General features: G+C 49.2%; 1 protein-coding gene across 2 annotated transcripts in view; it reads left to right on the forward strand.

The window, feature by feature from the left end:
- LOC142245840 (protein mono-ADP-ribosyltransferase PARP15-like) overlaps positions 1-22603 on the forward strand; it is a 446514-nt gene that overhangs the window by 242904 nt on the left and 181007 nt on the right. For both annotated transcript variants that reach the window (XM_075318815.1, XM_075318814.1), the window contains exons 7-8: positions 5622-5684; positions 5856-6047. In XM_075318815.1, coding sequence (XP_075174930.1) covers positions 5622-5684; positions 5856-6047 — 255 coding nt within the window. The remainder of the gene's footprint in view (positions 1-5621; positions 5685-5855; positions 6048-22603) is intronic.

Genomic DNA, 22603 nt, shown 5'->3' on the forward strand with positions numbered 1-22603 from the left:
ATCCCATGATATAGATCCGTTTTTTCCGTACCACAATTTGGACAACTCATCATCTTATCTGGATGTCTTGCATTCAGTATATTAAATCCATAGATAGCTCTATGTATGATCCTGAATTGGGTATCTCTTAAGTTCTCATTCACAATCTTCTTTCTCATCACCATCCAACCATTCAAAACCTTCTCCTCCACTTCTTGATCTCCCAACTGCTTTGCCCACCCTTCCAACATTCTTCCTGATATGTTAGGGACTAAGACTTCTCTCATATTTCCATAAAGACTTGATATATTTGTGGCATGGATGTCCCTTAATATGATCGCATCCATCTGATTTGCCTCATATTCGTTATTTATGTTGTATAGTTTCTTCATTATCCCTTGTTTCACCTGTTCAAACTGGAGAGTCTGGAATGGGCGCAAGTCATACTTTGCTCTCAACTCCTCACACGTCATCCATCTCCGTTCTGTATCATGCATCAGGTTTTTTAGAGTTCCAATCCCTTTTTCCCTCCACTCTTTAAAGAGATCATTTTCCCTTCCATGTGGAAAGTCAGGACAAGCCCATATATTAAGAAATTTGGAGATGTTCCAGGCTAACCCGAACTTTTTCCTAACCGCCTTCCAAGTCATCACTGTGTCTCTACAAATCAGTGAGTGTTTAATGTTGGGCGGCAAATTTGGAATGGAGGTATGTAGGATTGAACTCAGGTCCCAAGGTTTACAAAATTCTGCCTCTATATCCCAGTCAGAATACCTACTTGTTCGTCTAATCCAATCGACTACATGTCTTAAGATACAGGCCAAATTGTACCCCCTGATGTTAGGTAGTCTGATCCCTCCATTTTCCGTTGATAACATTAGCTTTTTGGCACTAATCCTCGGCCTATATCCCTTCCACAAAAAAACGTGAGAACGCTTTTGTCAATCTGTTCACATCCGAGTGTTTAAGAAGCAATGGGATTGTCTGCATTGGATAGAGAAGCTTGGAAAAGCTCATCATTTTTATTAGATGATTTCTTTCCAGAAGAGTCAACGGCAAATTTGCCCAACCTTGCAGTTCACGTTCAATTTTCTCGATCAAAGGGGAATAATTTAATGAATATATGGTTTTTGTATCCCTCCCAACCTGTACTCCCAAGTATTTAATTGTATTTCTAGCTATTGGAATGTCACATAATGCACCCCTCTCCCCCTCCGCTCTCTTTCCGTCCAAGAAGAGAATTTCACATTTGTTTTTGTTAAGTCTAAACCCTGCTAACCTCCCAAACTCCTCAATTTGTTCTATGACTCTACTCAATTGTGTTTTAGGTTTGCTCATGAACAGGATTATATCATCAGCAAATAAGGCTGAGTGCAATGACTTCCTCCCTACCTTGATCCCTTCAAACCACCCCCCCTCATTCAAACGTCTAGCCAGTGGTTCAATAGCCAAGTTAAACAATAGTGGTGACATCGGGCATCCTTGCCTGGTTCCCTTCATCAAAGGAAATGTTTTTGACAGAAATCCCGGGGTACTCACTCTTGCCTGAGGATTTGCATAAAGGACCCTCACAAAATTCCTAAAAGCTCCGTGTAAGCCCAGGTGATCTAACACCTGTTCCAGCCATGACCACCTCACATTGTCAAAGGCTTTCTCCGCGTCCAAGGTGATCAAGGCTGGATTCCCCCCCCCCTTCTCTCGTCTGCTTTACTACATCAATTGCTAGCATTACTTTCCTAATGTTTGTCACCACTGAACGTCCTTTAACAAAGCCAGCCTGGAGGAGATCTATAATCTCTGGCAATACTGCCGCTAACCTATTTGCCATCAACTTCGCTAAAATTTTTAGGTCTTGATTAATCAGCGAGATGGGCCTATAACTAGATGGGTCTTCTAAATTCTTTCCTCCTTTAGGAATGAGCTTTATATAGGCTGTATTAAGTGTACCCGATATTCTTTCCCCGTCCATTATCTTATTGAATAACTCTGTCAGTATAGGTGAGATTTGATCCTTCATAATTTTGAAAAAACTGCCGCTAAAGCCATCTGGTCCCGGGGCCTTTGTCGTTTTTAACTCTCCTATAACCTGTAGCACCTCCTCCTCCGTCACCTCTTTATTCAGAGCCTGTAAATTTTCCTCCGTGAGCGTAGGCATTTTTGTTCCTTTTAACCACTCATTTCCTTCTCTCCTATCATCTAACCCCTCCTCTGTATATAAACCTGCATAGAAGTCTCCAAGAATGTCGTTTATCTCTTTGGGATCTGTCGTTTTACTCCCCACAGCGTTTCTCAGTGTCATAATATGTGTCATCGGTCGTCGTCCCCTTGCCAGATTTGCCAATAACTTCCCTGCCTTGTTACCGAAACGATTCAACTCTGCCTCTTGTTGTGTCCTGTACATACCTTCTTTCCTTTCTACCCAGTTCTCAAAATTGCCCTTCGCCTCCACCCACTTTGCTTTTGTCACCCTTGATGGTTTTTTTAAGAAGTCAGTATATGCTTCCCTGACTGCCCGGCTAGCCTCCTGAAACTTTACTTGTGCCTGTCGTTTCACCTTTGTCGTATATCCTATCACTTTTCCTCTCAAAACTGCCTTAGCCGTCTCCCAATACAATAGTGTTTCCCCACTGTGCTCCTGATTCGTCAATGTATAATCCACCCACCATTCTCTCAGTATTCTATGGAAGTTCTCGTCCAAAGTCAAGAATGAGGGGAAGCGCCATATATAATCCTGTCCTCTCTGGACTTTGTCAGCTATACTGACTACCACTGGGCTATGATCCGATATTACCATAGTCTCTATAACTATCTCTTCTACCCTCTGCAATAAATTCTCACTTGTCAGCCAAAGGTCAATCCTTGACCAAGAGTCGTGTGGGTGGGAATAGTGTGTAAATTCTCTCTCTTGTGGGTGATATAATCTCCAGCAATCCTGTAGTGTAGTTGTATTTAACAATGCTCTCAGCGACCCCTCCGTGTTCCTCCCCTGCTTTCCCTGACTCCTCCTGTCTTCTTCCTGAGAAACCACTGTATTGAAGTCTCCCCCCACCAATTTACATATATCCCCATCCAGCAAAATCTTACTAGCTATAATTTCAAAAAAACCCCTTTGTTCCGTATTGGGTGCATATATATTATGGATACTAAAAGTGCCTTGAGTACCTGAAATCTTTATATGTATGTATCTTCCTTCTTCATCTGAATCTTGTGTTTCCACCTCGTGTGCAAAGTTTTTATTGATCAAAATAAGAACCCCTGCTTTCCTACCGTTTGAGGCCGACCCATATACCCTTCCCACCCACATCTTATTCATACGGAAGAACTCATCCTTTTGCAAGTGCGTCTCCTGTAATAAAGCAATATCAACCTTAAGCTTCTTGAGATGACGTAGTATCATATTTCGTTTGTGCGGCGATCTGAGTCCCTTAACATTCCACGTAATGAGCTTAACCATACTCCCCAAAATCAACAGTTCCTTTTTCAGGCTGTGTCGCATGGATTCACCAACTCTCTTCCCCTCCCCTCCCCTCCCCCAACTGTATATAACCCCTCCCATCACCAACTTTACAAATACAATTAACGTCTTCCATTTTTTCTGAGATGATTGAGACTCCTTTCAAACCCCTGCTTCAAGTCAAGCTCTCCATGAAGCCACCCCACTAAGTCACCTCTCCCCCTCTATTGGCTATTAACTCCTTGCCCCTAAACAGCCTTTATAAATTTATCAAGCTCCTAAAACCGTCATTAAGAGAAGAAAAAGAGAGAGAGAAGGAAAAAAAAAAGCATTAGTAAATGATAAAAGGGAAAAAGTGATAAGCATGAAAAAGAGAGAGAGAAAAAGGGAGCGAAAGAAAAAGAGATAGAGAAGAAAGAGAGAAGGAGGTAGGCGAGACTTTAGAGAGTTAAGGCACATTTGTCACCATATGGCTCCATTCAGCAGTCTCAAATTAAGTCCTTGTCTTGCCTGCTTGTTCATGAGCTGCTACCTCTTCCTCCTCTTTTCCCAGCTGAAGTCGCCATCTGTCACTTTTCCTTCAGACTGGCTGGTCTGGATCTCGATTGACTCCACTCTGGCTCATTGTCGGGTCTAACTGCAGATGTTATGTTTGCAGGATCTGCATGTTTCGGATCAGTGAAAGTCCCTTCTTTTCCATTCCTCTCCTGTCGCCGTGTTCTCCCGTCCTGTAGTATCTCTCGCTCCGCCTCTGAAGGATCCCGAAAAGTCTTTGTGACCCCATCTGCTCCTCTTACTCTTAGTATTGCTTGGTATAAAAGCTGAAATTTAATGTTTTTGTGATAGAGGGCAGTGCAGATCTGGCTAAATGCTTTTCTTTTTCGTGTGACTTCTGCGGAATAGTCGCCAAATAATAGAATCTTGTGTCCCTGAATGCATAGTGCCTGTTTCCTATTCCTGAAGGCCCATAGAATTTCTTCTTTATCTTTGTATTCCAGGTATTTTATAATAACCTGTCTTGCTCTGGACATTTCACCTTGCTTGGGGGTATTATCATTGTTACTGTGACCATCTCTTTGCTCCCTTATGGGTCCCACTCTGTGCGCTCTTTCTACACGGCAGCTATGTGGTAAGCCTAAATCCTGGGGTAATTCTTTTTCACAGATTGAGTCCAAATATTTTGTTGTCACTGTCTCAGGCAGACCCACCAGCCTTAAATTATTCCTCCTAGATCTGTTTTCGAGATCTTCTATTTTATCCTTCATAAGCTGAGCATTAGTGTTTAGCTCCTTAAATCTGCCCTCCAATCTTGTCAGATTCTCTTCAGCATCAGAAACTCTTTGCTCTACCTCTGTCAGTCTCATATCATGGTGCTCCACATCCTCCTGCAGCGCAGCCAGAGCCTCCTTCACTGAGGTTGCTATTGCCTCTCTGATTTCTGCTGTCAGATGATCTGCCACTTCTTTTGCCAGCCTTTTGTAATCCATCTCATATCTTTCCCCTAAGCCCAATGTCTCTGTACCACTCTGCATACTCTGAATTCTTCTGTTATCTTGGCCCCCTGCACATTGCTGCAGCTGCCCTTGTGGTTCCTCTCCCTCCTCCCCCTTCTTCCTCCTCACTGTGGGTACCATGTTATCTGCACTCACCCCCTCCTCCCTCTGCTCTGCTCTGGGCTTGAATGGTGTTCCTCCACTTCTGAGGAGATAACAATCCATGCACTGACAACTGGTAATTCAGTGCAGCCTTTATATGTTGGTCTAGGGTGCTATTTGTTTCTGTAGGTCGCTGTATATTGCAGGGGCTCTATGGAGCTGCTCCTTCTCCCTCCTCACATCTCAGCGCAGGAACAGGAAGTTCCGAGGCAGTCTGTTTTAAGAACTTGAAGAGAGAAGGATTGAGCCTCTGAGGGAAAAGCTGTGGCTCCCCAAAGAGACCTTGACATTTATCGCTTATTGGATTATATTCATATTTCTGGACTAATTTTAGCCTCTGTATGGTGGATTATGTTATAGACCATTTGATTTGCTTGAATAAATGCTCTTTGGATTGTACAGCCGTCTCTCACTCTGTTGATTGTGTGATATGGGAGAAGGACCCCGTCACAAGCACTATTATCTAATAATATGCTGTAAACAAGTGTCATAAATTATAAGTATTTTCATGCATTTTATTTTTATCTTTACAGGCGTTTCAGGTGCAATTTTGAAAGCTGCAGGGGACACAGTCAAGGAAGAATGCAAAAAAATTGGTATCTCTTTTTCTTACCTACATTTAGCTGGAAGTACAATTATATCTTTAGATTCTGTATAATGATATATAACAAGTATAAATAAATTGTTAAAGTGTTAAAAAGTGGATAAGATACATAGGAGACAAATATAATGTTAATGCTCTGCATTCACCTCTGTATTCATCTTAGGTGCTTTACAAAGAGACGGAGTTGCAATTACAAGCGGTGGGAAACCAAGCGGTGGGGAACTTGGCAGCAAACATATCATGCATATTATTGGACCCACCGAGGTGTCTGCTTATCAACCTTCTATTGACAGAATTCTGCAAGAATGCCATAAGAATGGGTTCACAAGCGTGGCACTGCCAGCCATTGGGACTGGTAAGTTACTGGATGGAGAAAAAAAATCATCAAAAATTATAATGGTAACCATCCACAGATCAGACAGATCAGCAATTTAAGAAAAAAAAGCTGAACTAGGGACCCATTGTCAGGGCTAGCAGGTTGCAAGTCTCCCACTACAACGAGATGCTCCTTTTGCAGTTTGAGATATATATATATATATATATATATATATACTAGAAGGTGGCCCGATTCTACGCATCGGGTATTCTAGAATTTACGTATTGTGTAGTTCATGTATGATTTTTGTTATATATATATATATATATATATATATATATATATATATATATATATATAGATGTTGTTGTGTGTAGTTACCAAGTGTTTGTGTAGGGGCTGTACATGTTCTGGATGTTGTCTGGGTGTGATGGGGGGTGAGAGCGGTGTTGTTTGTGTGTTGCGTTGTTTGTGGAGCGCTGTGTGTCTGTAGCGTTGTGTGTGTGTTGTGCAGTTTGTGTGTGTGTGGTGTGTTTTGGGGGGAGGTATGTTTTGTGCAATGTGCGTGTTGTGCGGTATGTGCGTATATTTGTGTGTGCAGCGTTGTCTGTGTGTGTGGGTGTCTGTGTAGGGCAGTTGTTTGTGGTTCCCAGTGTGTGTGTGTGGTGTGGTGTGTTGTGCAGTGCGCGCGCGCGCGCATGTGTGTGTGTTGGGGGGAGGTGTGCACTTCCCATCGTGCTCCATCCCCCATGCAGCGCACTCCCCATCGTGCTCCATCCCGTATGCTGCGCACCCCCCATCGTGCTCCATCTCCCATCCTGCGCACTCCCAAACGTGCTCCATCCGCCATGCTGCGCACTCCCAAACGTGCTCCATCCGCCATGCAGCGCACTCCCCATCGTGCTCCATCCCCCATGCTGCGCACTCCCAAACGTGCTCCATCCGCCATGCTGCGCACTCCCCATCGTGCTCCATCTCCCATGCTGCGCACTCCCAAACGTGCTCCATCCGCCATGCTGCGCACTCCCAAACGTGCTCTATCCCCCATGCTGCGCACTCCCAAACGTGCTCCATCCGCCATGCTGCGCACTCCCAAACGTGCTCCATCCCCTATGCTGCGCACCCCCCATCGTGCTCCATCTCCCATCCTGCGCACTCCCAAACGTGCTCCATTCGCCATGCTGCGCACTCCCAAACGTGCTCCATCCGCCATGCTGCGCACTCCCAAACGTGCTCCATCCGCCATGCTGCGCACTCCCCATCGTGCTCCATCCCCCATGCTGCGCACTCCCAAACGTGCTCCATCCGCCATGCTGCGCACTCTCCATCGTGCTCCATCTCCCATGCTGCGCACTCCCAAACGTGCTCCATCCGCCATGCTGCGCACTCCCAAACGTGGTCCATCCGCCATGCTGCGCACTCCCAAACGTGCTCCATCCGCCATACTCCGCACTCCCCATCGTGCTGCATCCTCCATGCTGCGCACTCCCAAACGTGCTCCATCCGCCATACTCCGCACTCCCCATCGTGCTGCATCCCCCATGCTGCGCACTCCCAAACGTGCTCCATCCGCCATGCTGCGCATTTCCAAACGTGCTCCATCCGCCATGCTGCGCACTCCCAAACGTGCTCCATCCGCCATGCTGCGCACTCCAAAACGTGCTCCATCCGCCATGCTGCGCACTCCCAAACGTGCTCCATCCGCCATGCTGCGCACTCCCAAACGTGCTCCATCCGCCATGCTGCGCACTCCCAAAGGTGCTCCATCCGCCATGCTGCGCCAGCATCAGCCTCTCTACCTGCAGCATCAGCCTCTCTCCTCCCAGCATCAGCCTCTCTGTCCCCAGCATCAGCCTCTCTGTCTCCAGCATCAGCCTCTCTGTCTCCAGCATCAGCCTCTCTGTCCCTAGCATCAGCCTCTCTGTCCCCAGCATCAGCCTCTCTGTCCCCAGCATCAGCCTCTCTGTCCCCAGCATCAGCCTCTCTGTCCCCAGCATCAGCCTCTGTCCCCAGCATCAGCCTCTCTGTCCCCAGCATCAGCCTCTCTGTCCCCAGCATCAGCCTCTCTGTCTCTAGCATCAGCCTCTCTGTCCCCAGCATCAGCCTCTCTGTCCCCAGCATCAGCCTCTCTGTCCCCAGCATCAGCCTCTCTGTCCCCAGCATCAGCTTCTCTGTCCCCAGCATCAGCCTCTCTGTCTCCAGCATCAGCCTCTCTGTCCCCAGCATCAGCCTCCCGCAGCATCAGCCTCTCTGTCCCCAGCATCAGCCTCTCTGTCCCCAGCATCAGCTTCTCTGTCCCCAGCATCAGCCTCTCTGTCCTCAGCATCAGCTTCTCTGTCCCCAGCATCAGCCTCTCCGTCTCCAGCATTAGCCTCCCCATCCCAGCCTTCCCCAGGATCAGCCTCTGTCCTCTCAGCCTCCTCCAGCACGCCGTGCTCCTCTGCCGACACTCACAGATCCGATCGCATCCACTCACACACACCCACACACACCCACCCGATCGCATCCACTCACACACACCCGATCGCATCCACTCACACACACCCGATCGCATCCACTCACACACACCCGATCGCATACACTCACACACACCCGATCGCATCCACTCACACACACCCGATCGCATCCACTCACACACACCCGATCGCATCCACTCACACACACCCGATCGCATACACTCACACACAAAGACACACACACTGACGATATCGCACATACGCGCTGATACTCACAACATCCGGGGATATCACATGCTTCTGGCCATGTGATCCCCCGGCAGGTCCTGGAAGCTCACAACTGCACAGTATCGCCGCCGAGAAGCAAGCGATATCCCAGGATGTTGTGAGTATGTGGATGCGATGTGATGTGTGAGGTGTGTGTGAGTGTGATCTGATTTGTGTGTGTGTGTATGTGTGTGTGTGTGCTGTTATGTGTGTGTATGTTCCGCAGCTGCAGGACCTTGATGTGTGGATGCGATGTGATGTGTGTGTGAGGTGTGTGTGAGAGTGAGTGTGAGCCGGTGTACACTGGTAACTATGATACACATCGGGTAACTAAGGGACCTTAGTTACCCGATGTTTATAATGGTTACCAGCTTTCACGGCCTCCGTCAAGATCACAGCATCGCAAGGTTATGTCTGGCGCTGCCGGGATCCTGACGGAGCCGGTGTAGAAGCAAGCGATATCCCAGCATGTTGTGATGTGTGAGGTGTGTGTGAGAGTGAGTGTGAGAGTGAGTGTGATCTGATGTGTGTGTACTCACCTGGGAATCGGAGCTCCCTGTCAGTTGGGCCAGAGCGAGCGTGCATTGCGTGAGGGGGGCGGGGCCTGCAGAGAGCCGGGGCGAGAGGCCAATCCGTGTGGAGGGGCGGGGCCATGGCGAGCCCAGCGGCCAATCAGCTTTGTGTCACCGTAAGGACACAATTTCGGAGCATGACAGACAGACAGATAGACAGACAGATAGACAGACAGACAGACAGACAGACAGAATAAGGCAATTATATATATATATATATATATATATATATATATATATATATATATATATATATATATAAATAACATTTTGTCTCATCCAAATTTATTTTGGCAGGTTTAAAGGAAACCTGTCACCAGGATTATCTCTTATAAGCTGCAGCCAGCACTAGTCAGCCCTTATATATGTGCCGCCCCCGTGGAAGCAGCCGGGCTGCTCAGATCCGGATCCGCAGTGGCTCGAGGGGTCTCTGGACCCGTGGGTCGTGCATCCACTCGAATGAAGGGGGGTATTTACAGGGGATTATTATAGTTTGTGACGCCCCCCCATGGTTTGTGGTAATTTGGGAGTACCACCGCTGCCTTCGAGAGTATCCGGTGGTGATGACAGGGGGGCAGCCAGGTGTTAGGACCCTCCACGAGTAGTGGGGATGCCCCGGGACTCGGTGATGGTGTTAGGGGAGTGCCATGGGGAGTGAAGGGGGTCACTTGCGTACTCACTCAGTCCATAAATCTGACACCGACAACTGGATAAACCAAAGTTCTGTACACCGCTGCTGCTGAGGGGAGATAGTTTGGGTCCCATCCCCAGTGGTGTTGCCTGATGATCTGTAGCTTTCCTCCTGGCACTTAGTTTACTTTTCTGGTGGTCCAGGTAGCTTGAAACTAGCTGGGTCCCGCTCCCCAGTATGACTAACTGTGGGAGCTTGCTCTCAGGGTTCACGTTTGGATTTTCTGGACCGTTTTGTGGAAAGTCCTATCTCCCTCGTTGCGCTAGTACCCCAATTCTGGAGCGGGTGGAGAGCGGATCTTGAAGGCTCCATTCCCGTCGGGCTAAATGTCAGGTTGCCTGAAGCTACTGACTGACCTAGGGTCCACGTACCCCGTCGTGCCCCGGATCCAGCCCGGTGATGGTACAAGGCCGCCGGCTGTCCTCCTCGACAGTACCGTGCCCCTTCTCATGATCCCCTGCGACTGGGGGTCCAGCTCCTACTAGGCTCAGACCACCGTCTGCTACCTAGTGACTTCCAAGGAGCCCAGCTCCTAACCTCCTCTCTCACCGAGAGCTACTACTGTTCTGACCTGTTTCTGACACTCCTGAGAATCAAGAGAATGCCAAGAGTGTGCAAAGCAGTAATCAAAGCAAAAGGTGGCTACTTTGAAGAACCTAGAATATAAGACATATTTTCAGTTGTTTCACACTTTTTTGTTAAGTATTTCATTCCACATATCTTAATTCATAGTTTTGATGCCTTCAAGGTGAATCTACAATTTTCAGACTCATGAAAAAAAAAGAAAACTCTTTGAATGAGAAAATGTGTACAAACTTTTGGTCTGTACTGTATGCAGCAGAGCTGTGTGTGTCTGTCTGTTTGTATGCAGAAAAAGGTATCATCCTTATTTCCAGATCTTGGCAAACAGATGTTTTTTTCTGGAGTCTCCGAATTTGCGACTCCTGAATATCAATTGTTTCTGTTCTCCTGATGAACCCTGGTACACTGAAAACTAGAAACGCTTCGGGACATTTTTGGATATGAAAATTCAGATAAGTAAATTTTATTACCTCTGGTGATAGGTGTGTCAGTTTGGACAGGGTCACTGTAGCGTTGGCCTAGGGCAGTGATGGCGAACCTATGGCACGCGTACCACCAGGGGCACGCAGAGCCCATTCTGCTGGCACGCGTGCTGTCACCTGGTCCTGCAGCTTTGATCTGCTAGTGCAGTCGCGCCAGCAGATCAAAACTGTGTTGGAGCGGAGGAGACATTTCTCCTCGCTCTGACACTCCTCCTCTCCCAGGCTGCAGGTGTGTTGCCTAGGAGACGGAGGAGCGTCAGTGAGCGGCGCCGGCGTAATGACGTCTTCTGGCCACGTGGGAACTGAGGACACAGCGGCGCGCAGTGGGGGAGCGTGTGCAGGAAGGTGAGTTGTGTGTTGCTTTTTTTTTTTTATAACTCGTGTGCGGCTGTGCCAAGATGGGGATGGGGGGTGGCAGTGGGGAAACGCACATGCCAGCGTGGGGTGGCGGTGGGGGAACGCACATGTCAGCGTGGGGTGGCGGTGGGGTAACGCACATGCCAGCGTGGGGTGGCGGTGGGGGAACGCACATGCCAGCGTGGGGTGGGGGAGGGGGGAGGGGGAGCGCACATGACAGCGTGGGGTGGAAGTGGGGGAACGCACATGCCAGCATGGGGTGGGGGTGCAGGAACAATGCATGCCAGGATGGGGAAAACATACATGGCAGGATGGGGAAACATGCGTGACAGGATGGGGAAACATGCATGCCAGGATGGGGAAACATGCATGCCAGGATGGGGAAACATGCATGCCAGGATGGAGGAAATATGCATGCCAGGATGGAGAAAACATGCATGCCAGGATGGAGGAAATATGCATGCCAGGATGGAGAAAACATGCATGCCAGGATGGGGGAAACAGGCATGCCAGGATGGGGAAACATACATGCCAGGATGGAGGAAACATACATGTCAGGATGGGGAAACATGCATGTCAGGATTAGAGATGAGCGAACCGTTCCCGGTTCGGCTCGAGGCCGGTTCGCCGAACGGAGGTCCCGTTCGAGTTCGGCTCGTCGAACGTTCGACGAACCGAACTCGAACTGCATAGGAAACAATGGCAGGCAATCACAAACACAGAAAAACACCTAGAAAACACCCTCAAAGGTGTCCAAAAGGTGACAAACAATTCACAACACATGGGAAAGTGACAAGGACATATACTCATGTGAAAACAAAAGAGCTGGACAAGGAAAAAGAGGAGGACACACAGATATATGAGTATATGCAAGGAAACATCGATTCCATTATTGTGCAACTTGAGCCCTGCTCATTTTAGGCTTCCAATCTGGATAAATTGCCTGAGCTCGCCACGTACGCCTTGGGGATCTTGTCGTGTCCTGCAGCCAGCGTTCTCTCGGAACCTGTCTTCAGTGCTGCTGGGGGTCTGCTGGCAGATAAGCACACATGTCTGTCCACTGACAATGTGGACATGGCTCTCAGAGGACTTTTCTTCCCCTGGGTCAGCCAGGGGACGGGAAAGGCACGCGTATTTTTGAGAGTGCTTCATGCAAAGCATCTTTTTCTTTTTCAAAAGGGGGCTCAACCGATGCCAGTCAAGTGGGGTGTGTGTGGCCCAGTTAGTGGAAACGAGGGAGACTGTGGTTGGAGTCCCCTCGCTGTGTTTCTAAAAGAACCAAGATGAACAAGTCATGGCTCTCAGAGGACTTTTCTTCCCCTGGGTCAGCCAGGGGACGGGAAAGGCACGCGTATTTTTAAGAGTGCTTCATGCAAACCATCTTTTTCTTTTTCAAAAGGGGGCTCAACCGATGCCAGTCAAGTGGGGTGTGTGTGGCCCAGTTAGTGGCAACGAAGGAGACTGTGGTTGGAGTCCCCTCGCTGTGTTTCTAAAAGAACCAAGATGAACAAGTCATGGCTCTCAGAGGACTTTTCTTCCCCTGGGTCAGCCAGGGGACGGGAAAGGCACGCGTATTTTTGAGAGTGCTTCATGCAAAGCATATTTTTCATCTTGAAAATTGGGTCAACTGATGCCAGTCAAGTGGGGTGTGTGTGGCACAGTTAGTGTAAACCAGGGAGACTGTGGTTGGAGTCCCCTCCCTGTTTCTAAAAGAACCAAAATGAACAAATCATGGCTCTCAGAGGACTTTTCTTCCCCTGGGTCAGCCAGGGGACGGGAAAGGCACGCGTATTTTTGAGAGTGCTTCATGCAAAGCATCTTTTTCTTTTTCAAAAGGGGGCTCAACCGATGCCAGGCAAGTTGAGTGTGTGTGGCCCAGTTAGTGGAAACGAGGGAGACTGTGGTTGGAGTCCCCTCGCTGTGTTTCTAAAAGAACCAAGATGAACAAGTCATGGCTCTCAGAGGACTTTTCTTCCCCTGGGTCAGCCAGGGGACGGGAAAGGCACGCGTATTTTTGAGAGTGCTTCATGCAAAGCATCTTTTTCTTTTTCAAAAGGGGGCTCAACCGATGCCAGTCAAGTGGGGTGTGTGTGGCCCAGTTAGTGGAAACGAGGGAGACTGTGGTTGGAGTCCCCTCGCTGTGTTTCTAAAAGAACCAAGATGAACAAGTCATGGCTCTCAGAGGACTTTTCTTCCCCTGGGTCAGCCAGGGGACGGGAAAGGCACGCGTATTTTTGAGAGTGCTTCATGCAAAGCATCTTTTTCTTTTTCAAAAGGGGGCTCAACCGATGCCAGGCAAGTTGGGTGTGTGTGGCCCAGTTAGTGGAAACGAGGGAGACTGTGGTTGGAGTCCCCTCGCTGTGTTTCTAAAAGAACCAAGATGAACAAGTCATGGCTCTCAGAGGACTTTTCTTCCCCTGGGTCAGCCAGGGGACGGGAAAGGCACGCGTATTTTTGAGAGTGCTTCATGCAAAGCATCTTTTTCTTTTTCAAAAGGGGGCTCAACCGATGCCAGTCAAGTGGGGTGTGTGTGGCCCAGTTAGTGGCAACGAGGGAGACTGTGGTTGGAGTCCCCTCACTGTGTTTTACATGCTTTTAGAAGGGCATGACATGGCTTGGAGGTTGACTTTCAGCATCTGCAAACTGTTGCCTACCAAAATGCTGCCTTTCCAACACCTGTGGTTATAGACAATGAGGAACATACTGATGAAGATGAGACGCAGATACCCGATTGGGATGACAACTTAAATATTCGGTCAGGGCAAGAAGAGGCTCGGTCTGAGGGGGAGGGGAGTGCCAACACAACAATTGATGATGAAGTTCTAGATCCCACCTACTGTCAACCCACAGTCAGACACTCGAGGAGGTCAACAGAGGCGGTGGAGGATGCAACCGACGACGAAGTTACCTTGCGCCTTCCTGGACAGAGTCGGACCACTGGTAGCACGTCTACAACTGCATCCTCAGCCACCACTCTGCCTCTGAGCATTATTCGGGGTGGATCAACAGGTCGCATGGCCTCTAAGCCTTGCCTAGCCTGGTCCTTTTTTGACATAGAAAAAGATCGCCCAAATTATGTGATCTGTAAAATTTGTCATGGTTCTCTTAGTAGAGGTCAAAACCTCAGCAGTTTGACAACTTCTTCCATGAATCGTCACATGAATAAATATCATATGGCCCGGTGGGAAGCTCACCGTGCTGCAATGCGGCCTAGCGGAGCGAACCATCCACCGCCTGCCCCTTCCAGAGCATCCGCGCGCTCGTCCTCTTCTAGGACTGTGGGGACAGCTGTCACACCTGTTTTTCCACCCACAACTTCCACCACTGTAACCGCAACAGGCAGTTTGCTTGGTAGGTCGTCAGTTGTTTTGGAAGGGGAAACAAGTGAGTGTGTACAGCTCTCTCAGACATCGATAGCACCAACTTTGGATGAAGGCAACATCATGTCTCCGCCTGCACTTTCCTCACAAACCTGCATTTTTCCAGGGACACCCTACTCAACACCGTCTACACACAGCAGCCAGATCTCTGTCCCTCAGATGTGGACAAATAAAAGGGCACTTCCTGCGACCCATGACAAAGCGAAGAGGTTGACTCTATCCCTCTGTAAGCTGTTGGCTACCGAAATGCTGCCTTTCCGCCTAGTGGACACACAGGATTTTAGAGACCTTATGTCTGTCGCTGTGATCCAGTACAAGATGCCCAATCACCACTGCTTCTCCAAGAACAGCATGCCCGTGCTACACCAGCATGTCGCACACAACATCACCACTTCCTTGAGAAACTCTGTGTGCGACAGGGTGCATTTCAACACAGATACTTGGACCAGTAAGCATAGACAGGGTCATTACATGTCACTGACTGGGCACTGGCAAACTATGGTGAGAGATGGAGAAGGGTCTGCTGTCCAAGTCTTGCCGTCCCCACGAGTTTTTTCAATCCTTCTTCTGTATGTAGAAGTTAATACACTGCTTCGGCCTCTTCTAACTCGTGTGGGTCCTCCACCTTGGCGCAAACCCGGTGTGGTCAGGCCACCCTTCCTTGTAACTGCGCACAAGCACTACCACACACCTCCTTACTATGCTGGCAGCAGAGCTCAATGCCATCAGGCGGTAAAAGTTTTACTTTGAAATGTATGGGAAATGTGAGTCACACCGCTGAGAAGTTGTGGACGGTTAGCTCTGGATACCGAGTTTCATCAATGGTTGTCTCCACTCAACCAGCAGCCAGGGAAGGCCGGGTGCGACAATGATGCAAACATGGGTGCGGCCCTTCGCTGTGACAATGTGACACAAATGGCTTGTGTGTTTCACGTGTTGAACCTGGTTGTCCAGCAATTTTTAAAGCACTATCCTGGACCACATGGCCTTCTGCAGAGAGCACGGTGTAACGCCTTCCTTGATCCACACACTCAGATGGGCTGTTAATGATAGGCTAGAGGGAAGCCACTCACCAAGCAGGACCCCTAGAACCCTGAAACCCTTTAACCCCTATACAGGGATTAGGAATTGCACAGGGCCCAAGGTGATTAATACCTGTGGAAGGCTGCAGTTCCAGAGAATAGTAGTCAGGCAGGGTCAAAACATTAATTGAGGAACAGGAACAGAATGGGACGGCCAGGACTTAATCAGAAAACAGGCAGAGGTGAAATTGGATCGGCCAACAAGGTACATAAACAGCAAGCAGGAAAAGTAGTCAGGTAACAAGCACACAAAATCATAAAACTGAACTGGGGGTAAAAGTAACCAGAGGTCATAGCTATGTCTGGCAGTGGTCTGCAGACAGGATGGGCATAAAAAAGGGTGTCTTCCCATTGGTTGTAGCTGTATGATGGTATTTCATCTGTGAGATACCCACCAGCTACATTCAGCCAGAGATTCTGCATCTGTCAAGGTAATGCAGCCCAGTGGGTGAGCATAACCTGCGTCCACCTGCGCCGCTGGCATCGACTCCTCTCCCATCATCAGCACTATGCATGAAAGGAACACGTTGTCACCTGGCGACCGGAGTACAAATTGACGGAGCGGACTCCGTTGGTGACTTAACAGCCGTGTGCGGCAATGATGCAAACCTGGCTGCGGGCCATCCTCAGGGCAATGTGACACACGTGCCTTGTATGGCTCACGTGTTGAACCGAATTCTCCAGCAATTTTTAAAACACCATCACGGCCTACATGGCCTTGTGCAGCGGGCACGCTCGCTATGTGCTCACTTCCATCGTGCGCCCACAGCAGCTCAACAACTTTCATCACTCCGGAAGTCTTAGGGTCTGGCAGTTAAACGCCGGAAATGCGATGTTCCAACACGCAGGAATTGGAATCTGCACATGTTGCAGCGTGTGTGGCAGCACCGCCGAACCCTGCTGAAATACGGTAAGACATAGAGCCTGGGATAACTTGATCAAGAGGTGGTGCAGATCACGCTGCTGGAGTGGTGTCAGATCAAGGACCTATGCACCCTGCTACACAGTTTACAAATGTCGACGAAGATGTTTACCACTGGCAATGTCATTCTCAACGTGACAATTCTGGTCATCTACATGATGGAGCAAACTGTAATTATTATTCGGAGTCAGGTGTTGGGACAAGAGGAAGGGGAGGAAGTACAGGAGGAGTCATATGCGGAAGGGATAACAAGATCTACGAGGTCCAGATGGTCAGCGGCACCTATGCGGCATTCATGGTGAGGGAGAGGGATTAACAAGGGCGCATAGTATCAGCAAAAAGTGTTGATGAAAGTGCAGGAGCCCATGAAGAAATGGAGGAGGAACTGGCGATGGGCATGGAAGACTCAGCAGATGAGTGAGAGCTTGCTCACATTTCGGTTGTGCGAGGTTGTGGGGAGAGGGCAGAGGAAGGAGGCACGATTCTCACCTCTCTGCCACCAACACACCAAGGACTTGGTCCTCCTGGATGCACAAGACACATGAGCGCCTTCTTGCTGCACTACCTACAACATGACCCTCGGATTGTACGAATTCAAAGTAATCCAGAATACTGGGTTGCCACACTGTTAGATCCCCGGTACAAGACAAAATTTGGCGAAATAATTCCTGCCATAGAAATGGACGCACGTATACAGGAGTATCTGCAGAATGTGGTACGCAATCTTAGATCTGCTTTTCCACTAAACACCAGGGTGCACAGAGTGAATCTCAACGCTATGTCATGGATAGGAAGAAATGGTCTTTTACTTGTCCACATCTGAGGGACCGAGGGCTGGCTGCTGTGCTGAGATGGCGTTGAGTACGGTGTCCCTGCAGAGTTGCACTTTTGGTCATATACCAAAATGAGTTGAAAAAGGACAGATGCTGGTGGAAAGGGGAACAGGTGTGTTGGAAAGGGGAAAAAAGTTTTGGTCCGTGGATTTGGTGGTTAAGCAACAGTAACATTTGCTGAAGAAACACCATCTGTTACAGTGGGACTGGCAGATTTGGATAAAGTGGTATATACTATGTTACCGCTATATAACGAAAATTAATAAGAAAAGAAAGAGAAAGGTATAAATCCCCATCAGCAGTCAGTGTGCACCGTGCTCCCAGTTGGAAAAGGAGAGGTTGGCAACTGGAAGGTGTGGTGGAGGATACAGAGCTGTGTGGCTATGAAACTAATAGTAGCCTGAACCGAGTTAGACGCCATTCGGATCTGGAGACTGGGAGCCCTGTTAGCGTCACAGGGTCCACATGCCCACCCAGCCCAGGAACTCCCTGTTAACAACACAGGGGCCATTGAGTACGCTGACCGTGTGCGTAGGGGCACACCTGTGGACAGCAGGCGCATCAGCAGCAGCAGGCCTGTTAATGCCACTGGGCTGCACAAGCAGGACTGGTAGGACAGGAGCTGGTCTTAACCGTTCTGCGTTACCAACTGTGGTGGTGGCCTGCATCGACACCCTATCCCTGTCTACCTCTGGCCTAAAGCCGCAATGGGTTCAACACATGGAGGTGTGCTCTTTCGGAGCATAATAGAAGACTGCGCACCTCCTTGTTGGCTCCAGCCCCTTTTATAACCTGGGTCCGCCCCAAACCAGGGTGAACCACAATGCACCTCCTGGAGACAAAAGTAGAGTGACACGTCATGAGTGGCATAACTAGCGTCCTATTTGGAACCGCAACTTCAATGATGACCTCATGGCTGCCATGACCCAAACACCTCACCAGTCATCGTCTGACCATCAATAATGCGGTGACAAGTCATAGGGGTGGGCCTCTGCAAGCCATTTGGGAGGACACCTGATGCCCTGTGGTCTATACGGGACCCCCACATCAGGGGCAGGGCCAAAGAGTTCATTACCGGACCTAGTCTCTGATGCAGTAAGTGCCTGAGCATGCTCAGTAGCATGAAATACAGTCTCTGAAAAAAGACTATCAGCTTTAGCATGGTGTCTAGGCACAAAACAGGACTTAGACCCGGCACGTAATGCAAGCACCTGTGCAAAGAGGCTTTTCACACTTAGTGTGGGAGCATGCGCTGTATCCCGAAATGAAGACTTAGCGTCAGGAATGGCACAGTCAGGCTGAGCATACTCACTAGGCGAAACACTGTAATTAGGCTGCAGCTGGGGTAAATCGGCACACGCATGCGCACTAGCTGCCTCTCCACACTTAGACGTGGAGGAGAAATTGCTCTTGGAGATGCTGTCTATGAACAGAAGGAAAAGCTAAAGGAAGCCTGACTTTCTATCCCTCCGAATTATCAAATGCAGCAATGAATTCCCTGAGTTTGCTATAACATTAGCGTAGCAAAATGTGCATGAGGGTGTCATGTAGAGGTGCTAGAAATAGCTTGGCACCAGTGGGGCACTAATGGAATACAACAGCCAGTTCTATGATGCCACTAAATGGCATTATTTTGTGCTATCATTATAGCTTATTAAAAACAGAGCAGGAGGGTGTCATGCAGAGGTGCTAGAAATAGCTTGTCACCAGTGGGGCACTAATGAAATACAACAGCCAGTTCTATGATGCCACTAAATGGCAGTATTTTGTGCTATCATTATAGCTTATTAAAAACTGAGCAGCAGGGTGTCATGCAGAGGTGCTGCACATAGATTTGCAGTAGTGTGACTAGACAAAAGTACAATAGCCACGTTTAGGATGCCAGTAGGTACACTGACTGTTTGCTAGTATAATGGCTTAGTTTAAAAAAGTTGGAGTGTGCAATGCAGGCAGACGTGCTGCAAATATCTTTACAATAGTGTGAATAGACAAAAGTACAATAGCCACGTTTAGGATGCCACTAGGTACACTGACTGTTTGCTAGTATAATGGCTTAGTTTAAAAAAGTTGTAGTGTGCAATGCAGGCAGACGTGCTCTGCAAATGTCTTTGCACTAGTGGGACTATAGCAAAGTCCAATAGCCACGTTTAGGATGCCACTAGGTACACTGAGTGTTTCCTAGTATAATGGCTTAGTTATAATGAGTTGGAGTGTGCAGAGGACAAGAGGGTACAGTGCCAGGATTGTGGGTATGGGTAGAGGAATGGAAGCCTGCCTTTCTATTCCCTCCTAATGGTGAAATGCAGCGAGGAAATCACTGACCTTGGCTACACAGACGCTGTTGCTGTTTTCAGGACCTGTCACCTATGGCTCTCTGACCCTGCCGGTTTGAGCCCTTAAAAGGACTGCTAGAAAGTGCTCTCCCTAAGCTGTCTAGCGCTGTGTATGGAGCGCATACAGCTGTATCAACGATAGGACTCAGGAGGACGCAGCTGCGACAGTGATGTCTGACACCAAAGACGCAGAAGAGATAATGGCGTCCTGGAGGAAAATGTCCGGTTTTATAATGCAGGGACATGTGACATGGACATCCTATCACACATGCCGTTGCTTCTCTGGCTAAAAGTCCACTTAGCTGTGTGTGTGTCTGGGATTGGCTGACATGCTGGCCCGCCCCACTACACGCGCGCGCTTAGGGAAGGAAGACAAGGAAAAAAAAAAAAAAATGGCGATCGCCATTATACAAACAGCAGTGATCTGAAGGCGCTGTTCACGCACACTATACACTGAAATGTCATAATAGTGTGATTCACAGAGTGACTTACACTATTACAGCAGAAACCAAGCTAGGATTTAGCTGTTTTTTTGCTGCTAGAACCGTTCTCGAACGTTTCTAGAACTATCGAGCTTTTGCAAAAAGCTCGAGTTCTAGTTCGATCTAGAACAGGCCCCAAAATCACTCGAGCCTAGAACTGGAGAACCTCGAACCACGAACCGCGCTCAACTCTACTCTCCAGCAGCCGTGCAGGTGAAGAACAACAAGAAGTTAGGGAGGGGTATTTACAGGACCCAAGAAAGTTTTTGGGGTGACCTCACCAGTCCTGAGGTCTTGGTCCATGATTATAAACGGACAACGGGGTTAACTGTAACAAATGAACGGGTACCCGGGAACCGCTACCATTTGCTGTTTATTCTTTGTCTTCATACAGAAAGCTGTGGGAGGCGAGGCAGGGGGTCTCATCCACCTCCACCCACTTCTTTGCATCAAGGGCAAACCACCCTCGCTCCCCACAGTGTCGGATGTAACTCACTAGGTCCCCGGGCTCCAACTCTCGGTCCGGGTGATCTGTGGGCAGATGAGGGGCCTCATCCCTCCGAGACACAAAACAAAAATCTCGGAATCCAGTCCCAGCTCGTAGATAAACCCCCATCACTTTTGGGGGTTAAAGTGGCGTACTTGCCCTCGGTAGGTCGGGCCCCGCACCCTGAAGGTAGCCTGCCGTAGGTTATCTTTTTCTTGATAGTCGCGCGCCAGCACCTCGGCTTTTCGCTTCTCCCGGGTAGCAATCTCCTGCTTTAGCTGCCGCTTTTCTCTCTCCCAGTACGGGGCACGGACTCCATGCTCCTCCTCCTGCTCGGGTGCCTGGCCCATACGGATGCCCTCGGTGCTGGCTGCGACCAGCTTCTCACTCTGCCGAAGGCCCCATCTCTCATTGACCTTCTCTGCCTCCCTGCAGGTGTAATATCCTGCAGGTAACGGGATACGCAAGGACTGCACGGAACCACGGGGGTTAATCAATGCAAATTTAATAACATATTGCACAACACAGGTGGAGGAAAAATGCGGGAAAGGAGCACAGCAGTAGAGATAATGCAATATACATACAACTACTTTGAATAGCTTGTCAAGGATAGGAAGCCTCAGATTGTACTCCCAAAAGCAAAACACAGAAATCCTTATTAACAAAAAAACGCAGAGTCCTTGTTACCTTACTTGTATAACACTGTGCAGAGTCTTTTCCTATCTGTCCCTAACTAAAAGTAGTGTGCACACTTAACTGCAGGTTTCAGCGTGGGGTACCTCGTCACCGTTGGGGCCCGTATTCCGCCGGCAGACACCTCTAAAGTTCAGTCTTTGTCCCGGATCTGTAATTTGCCCGTGCTGTCTGGCTCCTCGCTCCACATCCAGCCTTTCTTGGATCTGTGTCTTGGGGAGATGTCACGCAACACTCAGGTACTTGGACCTTGTTCAGCAGGGCAGAATGCGGCCTTGCCTTCTTCCGCACGTCCGGACACACACTTCTCTGCATAAAAACAGCCACCAAACAAAACTAGCTCCTCTGCACATCCTGTTCAGGACTGTACCAAGTAAATCAAGTAGCAGGGGTTTGTGCCCGCTGTTCTTTGTTTTGACAGTAGGTGGCAGCATAACAAGGAAAAGTCCACAGTCTTCTAACCTATATATGTAAATGTTAACAGATCTTACACAGGTACATCCCGGCTGCTCCACAGCCAAAATTGGGCGCTGGGTAACGACTTGCGCATTCGCCACGGGTAGCTTCTGGGTGGGCACCGCCTCTGGTGCGGCCAGTCGGACTGCCGGGGCAGTCATCATCTCCGTCGCGGCCGGGCGGATTGCCGGAGCTGTCACCATCCCATCTCTACTACGGCTGGGCGGACTGTTGGGGCCGGGGGTTATGTCATCATCACTGCGGCCGGGCGGACTACCGGAGCCGGCGTCATCTTAGTTGCAGCCGGGCGGACTGCCGGAGCCGACGTCATCACAGTTGCGGCCGGGCGGATTGCCGGAGCCGGGGATGAAGTCACTGGTGCTGCGGCTTGGTCCAGGGCTGGAGGGGATGTCTTCCGGACTGCGGTCCGGCGCGGGGCCGGGACGGGTGTCGGAGCAGGGATGCTGGTAAGACCCGAGGTCCCCACTGCTGGGTCCTCTGCTTCAGACAGGACAGGTTC

The sequence above is a fragment of the Anomaloglossus baeobatrachus genome, chromosome 7 (genome assembly GCF_048569485.1).
Source record: "Anomaloglossus baeobatrachus isolate aAnoBae1 chromosome 7, aAnoBae1.hap1, whole genome shotgun sequence".
NCBI classification, from domain to species: domain Eukaryota; kingdom Metazoa; phylum Chordata; class Amphibia; order Anura; family Aromobatidae; genus Anomaloglossus; species Anomaloglossus baeobatrachus.